At 32.1% G+C, this 9,619-nt stretch overlaps 1 protein-coding gene across 1 annotated transcript; it reads right to left on the minus strand.

Moving 5' to 3' along the window:
• Positions 1-1,993: 1,993 nt before the first annotated feature.
• Positions 1,994-7,052, minus strand: LOC101210266 (subtilisin-like protease SBT1.1). Its single transcript, XM_004140392.2, has 4 exons — positions 6,899-7,052; positions 5,869-6,113; positions 4,463-4,973; positions 1,994-3,751 (listed from the first exon to the last, which is right to left on the minus strand). The coding sequence occupies exons 2-4, from the start codon at positions 6,104-6,106 to the stop codon at positions 2,200-2,202; spliced, it is 2,301 nt and encodes a 766-aa protein (XP_004140440.1). The 5' UTR covers positions 6,107-6,113; positions 6,899-7,052; the 3' UTR covers positions 1,994-2,199.
• Between the last annotated feature and the right edge of the window lie 2,567 nt (positions 7,053-9,619).

A 9,619-nucleotide genomic window follows, 5' to 3' on the forward strand; every position in this document is an offset into this window, starting at 1 on the left:
ATATGTTTTTAAAAGTAAATGTTTACTATTTGAGCTTGAGAAAATTATTATGATTTTTAAGCATGAGTTTAGAAATGCTTTACCATGCAAAAGGTATTGAAAGGTAAATATTTATGTGTTAGGCATGTTTTGCAAGCAAAGTGATTTGAGTATACAAGCTTTAAGCATGATTTGAGATTTATGAATGAGATCTTCATAAGTATGCAATTTATATATTTAAGTCTATACCGAACTGATTATGAGATACATATAGTAACCTTACGACCTTATTATAGTTCTTGTACACAAAAGCCCTACAGTGAGGATATTCAGTAGATACCTAGCTTTTTCACCATTTGTGACTAGGTTTGAGATGAGGGCCTCTTCGGATGCCTGGTTTTCCATCTTTTAGTTATCTATAGAATAGGGCACTACTGATGCCTAGGTTATTCGTCCTGTAAGTATTGTATCACAAGATATGGTTTCCATGCCTAGTATATTCATCTCGATTGATACATAAAGATATACAATATAGCAAGAAAAAGGAAGTTTAAAGCTTTTGTTTCTGAAAAGATGTTTTACACTAATGCATCACCTTAATTAAAGTTGTAATTGTTTTACTCAAGCATATGCTAAAAGCATGTTTTAGTTAAATTAGTCACTCACTGGGCTATCCAGCTCATGCTTTTAAATTGTTTTCTAATATTTTAGGTAGAGATCGTGGAACCGGTACCTGACTCCATTGTCAATCTGCTAATGGCATAGTTTTGAGTCCCTTTCAGTATGTATTGTTTTGAGTTAGTCTTTTGGGTTGTATGTAAGCTGGGAGTTTTGATCATGGGGTTTTGTAGTCTGTTTAGCTTAACTCTGATACTAGTTGTTTGTATATATGTCTATATTAGACTCATGATGTTTAGTATTATGTAATGTTGGGTTATGTATACAAGAACTATAATAAGGTCGTAAGGCTACTATATGTATTATATCGCATCTAACCCTAGTAACTTTATGTTGTCTAGTGGTTGTTGTCGTTTATGTTTTCGTTGTGTTATCCATTTTAAGTAGAAGTAAGTTTAGGATCGATAGTTATTACTGAGGTTAGATGTGATATTTGTTGGCTAGCTCACGATCTCTTGGGCTAAGAGTAGGTGGCTTGGGAGGGGGTGTAACATTTCTGACCATGTCAGCGAAGAAAGTTGTTCGTTATGTTTCGTCAAGTCACATCACTCCATTTGCCACTTTTGTCTTCTAGCAAACTTCTTTCTCGCGTGGTGATTTGGTCTTCTCTCTTTGTATTTGTGTAAGTTCCTCTGCGATTTGCTAGTTTATTCTTTTGTTAATAATATTGTGTTTAGACACTAAAAATGGGATAAAGCATACATCAAGCTTATGTAGAGTGTATTTCTATATATTTATGTATTTACAACATAAACTACACATTTTGGCACACTTACCACTCATTTTGGTTCCATATTCGACTTAAAAGGCGATAATAACTTGTACTTGGAGTTGTTAGAAAAGATGCTCAAGGGGGATGTGTTTAATAGATTAAGAACTGATGTGTTTAACAGATTAAGAACTTTGCTTGGAGTTCTAAGAAAAGATGCTTAAGGGGATGTTCAAAAGTTAAAAGCATATTTTAATTGAACTAAGTTACATACAAAATTAGGACACAATGTCAAAGTTATATATAATTAACGAATAGTTGGCAAGATTATTTAAAATTAGATATGCTGATGGATTAAGTAAGAAATTAATTGTCATGCAAAGTTATGGTCTAGACAATCCTATAAATAGGATTAACATGTTGTATTGTAAAGCATCCAAGCTAAGTGCGAAGAAGAATAGACAAAGAGAGTTAAAGCAGTCTTCCAAATAAGTTTTTTATTTCTTCTCTCAAATATTATATTTTATGATTATTTATTTGGGGTTTCATTATATGCTTGCAACCATTATTTCACCAATAGCAAGAAGATTATGCCTTACAGTTTCGTAAGAATTTTAATATAAATGGTTATGCCTAAATTCCATATTGTTATATAAACCTTGTCATAGTATTATTGTCCCTAGTTTTGGGCTCAAGCATTACATTATCACATAACATGTGAAAATTTCATGGGTTGACATTAAAAACTTCAAGGTTTTATGTCTATGTCTTATAAATTAGTTAAAATTAAACTTAGGGAGCATTACCATAGTGCAGCCACATCATCCTTCTATCTATTGCCAAGTTACTGCTATAGGACTTCTAACAGCATATTTTCCTGAGATCCAAACAAGAGATCCAAAAGAAAACGTATCCAAAGCTTCCTTTCCTCCTAATGAAACAAATCTCACTTGGTAACTCAACTGCTCTCCCAAACTCCCAAAACTTAACTTTTCAGGCTTCACAATAACTGTTATTCCTTTTGGATTGTTGATTTTAACAGTGTAATCACTCCTTGAGATACCAACATTTGTCACCGTTCTTTTCAATGTAATACTAACTTTTTTGGCCTTCTTCTTCATGAACACAGAGAAAGAAGGGTAGTTCAAGTCTCCTGGCTTAACAACTGTTCTTTTTGATGAACAAGTAAAATTCCCTCGTGAAACTAAAGCAATTTGTGTTGAGTTATACTTCAAGCTACACAAGTAGTTTATGTAATCTTGGGGTGTGATATCGTAGATGAGCCCGGGATCCGATGCTTTCTCGGGATCAACATGGCCAGAACCAAATGTAAAGGGGGTTGCCGGTTCGCCATTAGCTTGACCGACGTCGGAAATGAGACTCATTTTGTTGTCAGTAATGTAGGCGGTGGTCATAAGCGCAGATTTAATCGCAGCAGGTGACCAATCGTTGTGAGCCGATTTAAGTAAAGCAGCTAAACCACTAACATGAGGGCAAGACATAGAAGTCCCTGAAATGATGTTGAACAACACTCTTCTTGTATCAGACTCTAGCTCACTCGGGCTAACAATTGGAGGCCAAGCGGCTAATATATTAACACCAGGTGCAGTTACGTCTGGCTTTATAACATCAGGTCCAACTAAACTTGGCCCTCGAGAAGAAAATGCAGCCACTCTCGGTGCTTGACTTCCATATTTAGTCCCTTCGAACACAATCAAAGCTTTCGCTTGTGTTTTTGAGGATGCTGTATAGTCTAAGATGGCTTTGCCAGCTAAAGCTCCAAGAGTAGTGGCTGGCAAAATATGAGGGTCAGCAAAAAGCTCTTCACCTTCAAATTCTGTATTAATTAAAATCATTCCAGCTCCTCCAGCTAACTTCACTTGCTCGCCTTTTTCAGTTCTTGAAATTTGTCCTCTTTCACATACAACAATTTTTCCCTTCACCATTGATGGGTCAAGGGAACCAGCAATGCAAAAATTTGTTTCTTGTCCATCACCAGCAGTATTGTTATAAACAAGTGGGAGTTCATTTATGCTCTTGCCATAATACAAAGAAGATCCTTCAAAAACTTGCCCATTTCCAAGCTTGACAGTGGTTGGAAAAGTTCTGTCTGTGTAACTAGCAGCGACTGTCATGATCCATGGGGCTGCATTACCAACAGTTGAGGGTGACGGACCAGAATTACCGGCTGAACATGAAACAAAAACCCCTTTTTCAATAGCACCAAATGCAGCTATGGCAATGTTATCTTTGTAAAAAGAACTAGAACCGCCTCCCAAAGAGAGTGATAGAACATCGACTCCATCGGCAACGGCGCTGTCCATGGCTGCGAGAATATCGGCATTGGCACAGCCTAGAGGCCAACATACTTTGTATGCTACGATTCTGGTGAAACAAGGTTTTAAATGTCAATGGAAATGGAATGCACACCTTCAATAATTAAAAATAAATGACCCTTATGATAAGTATTAGATTTATATGACTAGTACTTTGTTGATAGTTTTATGGGCAACACTTAAAAACACCTTGGACATCATAGGACTAGAAGTATTTGTTTCAGTCACCCAAATCTAAAAGGAAAATTTTTATTTTTTTTTCCTTTGAAAAGTAAATTTATAAATTTGGTAAACTATGTTTAGATCAGAGAAATGAGAATGCATCAATTAGTTTTTTTTCTTCTCATTTATATTAAAAAAATTTAAGAAGTCAGATGGTTTAGCGATGTGTTGGTATAATGATTTTAAACTTTTTTCGAATAAAGTTCTCAATTTTGTGATGCTGTCTATTTTAGTTTTCATATTTAAAAAATTTATAACTTATAAAGTTCAATTTTATGTTTAACAAGTATTTAACGACTTTGATCCCTTCTAATAATAAATACGGTGTAAGAACAATTTTAAAGCCGTGTTGACTAAATAAACCTATATCTATGAAATTTTATAGTACGTATGAAAATAAAGTTATTAAAATTTACAGAATTAAGAGACACAACCTAAGAGTTCAAAGACTAAACTTATCATTTAAGTTCATTGTTATGGTTTTGTCTATACGGTAATATTGACTATATATCAAAGATCAACTGCATAAATTTAATACCTTGAGGTGAACCTAATTCCAGAGGCTACTCCCATGCCTTGGTTAAAAAAGCTTGCGTTATTAACAATGCTTCCTGCAGCAGTTGAAGCCGTGTGTGTACCGTGGCCATTAGAGTCTCGGGGGGATCGGAATATCCCTGTTTCGTTCAATCTACCGACGATCGCCTCGTATCCTTTAATGTAGAAACTTGCTCCAATGAGCTTTTTGTTACAATTAGAAGAAGAGAACCTTGGGCCTGTTTGGCAAATGCCTTTCCATTTTAAGGGCACAGAGGAAAGACTCTCGTCTTGAAAACTTATATGCTCAGGCCAAACGCCAGTGTCAAGCAAACCAATAATTATATCAGAAGCTAGGTTTGAGGAATTCCAAAGGCCATGGTCTCTTTGTAGGCCAAGAAACTGAGGAGAGTGAGTGGTGTGAAGTTGTAGTAGTTCATTTGGAGTGGCTGCTAGAAACCCTGGAATTTTGCTTAAAGAATGAAGCTTTTTTGAGGTGAGTTTTGCAGCAAAACCTGAAAATTAATCAAGCTCTTAAATTTCTGTATACAGAAGAATGATATTTATATATTGATGATAAAATATGATGGTCAATAAAATATTACCATATCATGTCGATTAAGTGCGTGTTTCAATTTTACCTAGCCTTCTTAGTATTTTGAATGATATGTTTGAGAGTGATTTTGACATGCATTTTAAAAATTATTTATGTATAAGGAGTCTGAGCCTTCTTTTGGTGTTCTCAGTATGTAATTCTCAACATCTTAACGTATGCTTCTTTCGGCTTTGGAGCTTCCAATACCATATTTAATAGTATCGAGTTTCATCTCAAAATCAATTGATAATGTAAAGAGTAGTTCATCTATCTTATAAGAAGTATGAGTCTATTTGATCTTTTCAAAGTAGGAGGCTCAACCTCTCAACATAAAAAGTATGTTCCAACATGAAAAGTATGTTAAAATGAGTAAATTTAAAGGTTAAATTAATTTTAAACAAGTAAAAGTATGTTTCTAGTGATTTTGAACCTTAAAAAAGTGATTTTATAACGACTCTCAGGTACTAATCACTAAACTGCTTATTTCAAATTAGTATTAAAAGGGATTTTTATAACTTTCATAATCAAGATAAATTTGAGAAATTAGAGAAGTGTGCAGACAAAATACTTAAAAAAGGGTTTTAGAGGAAGTATATTTACTTATCTTTCCCAACAGCTTGTATAATTATGTTCTTATAAAAGTAATGCTAGATACTGATATTTGCAAACATAAACATAGTTTAACTGTTATCAACCTTGAAGTCTGAGGTTGGATCTTTCTATTGTCAGTTAATAGAAACACCGTATTTCTATTCTGTCATTTTTATATAATTATGACTTCAAATTTCCGTCAAAATCAATATTTTAAATCTTACCAGACAGGGCAGTTTTGTAAACGTAGAGAATCTCTGCAGCATTTGATGCTTCTTCTTCGTTGTCATCGAGAGACGAGAGTTTATTGACAGAATCAATAATGTCTGTGTACCATTGTTCAGGGATGGGGGTGACCATCTTTGTGGCGTCCATGTGAATAATGTAAGTCTGTTGATCCACAACAGCACTTGAAACTGCAAGCATTATTGACAACAACACCCAAACCTCTCTAAACCCCATTGTGCAGCTGCAAAACAAAACTAAAATTACAACCTATGTTCGTTTGTGTTATTTGAACTCTTAAGTAATTAAGGTCTAACATAATTGCAACAACGGAAAATGTAATGACTAAGGTTCCATCTTTGGCTAGATAAGGAAATAATAATAGGTATGATGTTCGATATCTTCTTTTAGTCCCATCCTGCATAACTCCAGTAGACAACATTGTTCTTCCTAATAGAACACAACTGTAGATAACACTAATTTATAATTATTTTCCCCAATTTATAGTTATCGAGCTTTTCAAGTTACTTCTTGCCTATTTGAGTTTTAATTGTCAACACTTTTTGTTGTTCATCTTAGAAATTCATCCACAATAATGTTGCACCAATGAATTCTATTTGTCTATGCTCAAGACATTTGTTAAGATCGTACCAATGAACACGAAAAATAATATTTGTAACATGACTTTAATTCCAACTATTATCGGATACCCTTGTGACTTTACATCTAGCTCCACACTCGTAATGATGCACATCTATCGAGATAATAAATGGTCACGAATAAATTATGAACGCTAGAGAGAAAAAAAAAAGAAACATTCATTGTATCCTAACGTAATATTTTCATCCATGCATTTGAAAGACATTAGAAGGAAAAAACCTCATATATTACTAGAGATCTTTTATCTTTAATCACTATAAACACATCAAAAAGCAAAGAAAACTCTATACATTATTGATGATGCATCATTATAAAAAAAAAAACACAACCAAATAAACTTCAGTTTAAAAAAGAGAGAGTTTTACTCACTGTTCTGGGCTTGACCAGATAGTGTAGTTAAGAAGAAGAAGAATATATAAATTGGCATGAAGAGACGTCTCTCTATATATATACAAATAAATTGAAGAAGAAAAGGCATAACTCAAACTCAATATTTAAGTACTTTTTCAAATAGCGATTAATTTGCACAAAATAAAGTAATCATTGAAAGGTTACAAGTTTGAGAAATCTCTCTTTAGTGGTATTGTAGTGCACGCCTTTCCACTAAAAAAAATAAAATTATGTATCTCATAAAAACCCACCAAAATGGATGTCTGTCTCAAATGACAATAGAATTTATGCACCTTTTTTCCCATTCCTCATGTGTTGCTTTCTTAAGTCAACTATCTTTTCATTTGAATAGACTTTTTGCTTCAAGTTTTCCACTTATATTGGATGGTTTCTAATTCCTTTGTACCTCACAAAAAGAGTCTACTTTTTTTACATTTAATTAGTGTTTGTGTGTGTGAGAGATTACTATTGTTGAATGTAAAAAATTAACTTAATTTATACTAAACTAATAAGTTTCTTACTACTTCTTCTAGTGTGTTAGGGGAGGTGTTAAACCTAAATAAAACTACTTTTTACATGAAATTTACTTGTTATCCAAGTGTTCAGTTAATTATAAGTTGTCACATGCTAATTTTTTTAAATTATTTTTCTTATTATATAACTTAAGAGGGTCTATATATATATATATGGAGATTTGTGTAACAGTCCATTATTAACTTAATGTCTCTCCATATTCATAGAAAAAAATGATTTCTATGGGGCAAATATTTAACCAGACTATTAAGTGAGTTGAATTGAGTAACTTTTTCTTCTTCTTTTTTTTTTTTTTTAATTTTAGATAACTGTGAATGGTTTTTTGTGCATTTTTTTCCATCAACACAATAATTGAAAATGGAATAAAAGATATAACAAGTATGGCTCAAGCTAAGTAAGACTCAACTAAAGTTTGAACCTATGACACTAATAAATGTAGACTAAAAAAATTAAGAGAAGAAGGTGCAATTAAAACCGAAATTACAATTTATAGTTTGTTTCAAAAATGAGAAATCATTTTCTGTTGCAATCAGAGGTTTAAGTTTGAAAGTCGACTTGAACCTAGATCAATTTAGTGTAAAGCTGTGTGATTTGATAGCACATAATTTATGTATGTTCTCAAAACCTTAAGTTGGTAAGTGAAGATAATTTTACTTATATATCATCTCATCTCGAAGTTATTAGAGGTTTGATCCCACCCTACACGTATCATAAAGAAAAATAAAGGTTAGGTTTGAAAAAGAAGGGGATCTAAGTAGAGAGAGAGAGTTGAAGAATGAACCCTATAACTTTGTGTGGACCAACACAATGTGTAAATGAGTTAGTTGGCATTCGGCCTCAGAAAGACTTGATCAGATCCTTATAGTTGAAGTTTTGCTTTGAGTCCATTTCAAGCTTTTTATATGTATATATGGTGCAGTTAATAGTAAGAGTGAAGTTAAAGAACTTTTGTTATCATGATATATACCAACCAGCTGACATTAATGTCGGGATTCAAGGTGCCCAATTCTTTTGTTCATCCTCTTCATTCTAAGAAATACCTTTCTGTTTTTTTGTTTGCTTTTGGAATCATTTACACAATTATTCTTAAGGCATGTCTAAAAAAATTGATGATTCAAAAAACATCAACTCAATTCAATCCATACAATTTAATTTCCGTTTAGTTATTAACTCTATCTTGATTGGGTTCGGCTAAATTAATAAATGAAAATCTTATGTGTTTGCTTGGTTAATGGGTTATTAACGAGAAACAATCCAAACCAACTTAAACCTATTATTAATTTTAAAAAAATAATTGTAATTGATGGTTATTTGAGGAATAATAATTAAGAATATAACAATATTTAAAAAAAATTACAAATATAATAAAACTAACGCTGATAGACTTGTATAATTGGTAGACTCGTATGACCTATAAGTGATAGACCAATATTTACAATATAGTCTATCAATGATAAACTTGGATCATTGATATAATTTGATAAATGTTGCTATATTTGTAAAAAAATTTAAATGTTGCTATATACTTAATTATTTTGAATCTAATTGCTAAATTTACAACGATCACTCAAAATAATTTTTTTCTCCATCAACCTGATGGGCTAATATTTTGCTTAATCTTTGGACTAAAGTTTAACCAAAACCAAGGTAGCCCATATGTTTCATGACTGAGTTTGGTTGAGTTCATTATTTATTAAGAAAAGGGTTTTAATTACTAAGGCGTAAAATGATATACCATGTTATAATAACATGGATACAAACTTTTCAAATAAATGTCCTAAATCGACTTATATTTGTCCAAGTAATGACCAATTTACTCATATTTATTATTAATAATATATTCAAAAATAGAAAAATAAAATAAGGAAAGTGGACCCTGATTAAGATTTACATTTATTAGATATGGTTTGTAAATATGATAGGTGATTAATTTTATTATGATAATATTATAATCAAAATTACCTCTTAATTTTCTTTTTTTCTGTGATTCTGTTAAAATATTCTTCCCTCTCAATCTTTTTCTCAATTTCTAATCTCTCTCCATTCATTTTTTCTTTCGTTTTTCATTGTTTTTTATTTATTCCACGTATTAATATATTTCATTAAATTTGCATTCATTTTTTTATCGTGGAAGTTAATTTGTAAAATCTTTCTATGATTGGAATT

The sequence above is a fragment of the Cucumis sativus genome, chromosome 5 (assembly GCF_000004075.3).
Source record: "Cucumis sativus cultivar 9930 chromosome 5, Cucumber_9930_V3, whole genome shotgun sequence".
Lineage (NCBI taxonomy): Eukaryota > Viridiplantae > Streptophyta > Magnoliopsida > Cucurbitales > Cucurbitaceae > Cucumis > Cucumis sativus.

Excerpts from the sequence above, each read along its gene's own strand:
- LOC101210266 (XM_004140392.2), bottom strand. The coding sequence starts at position 6,106 with ATGGGGTTTAGAGAGGTTTGGGTGTTGTTGTCAATAATGCTTGCAGTT. Across the intron at positions 4,974-5,868 it reads TTACAAAACTGCCCTGTCTG|GTTTTGCTGCAAAACTCACC; the intron begins GTAAGATTTAAA and ends ATTAATTTTCAG. Across the intron at positions 3,752-4,462 it reads GGAATTAGGTTCACCTCAAG|AATCGTAGCATACAAAGTAT; the intron begins GTATTAAATTTA and ends TTGTTTCACCAG.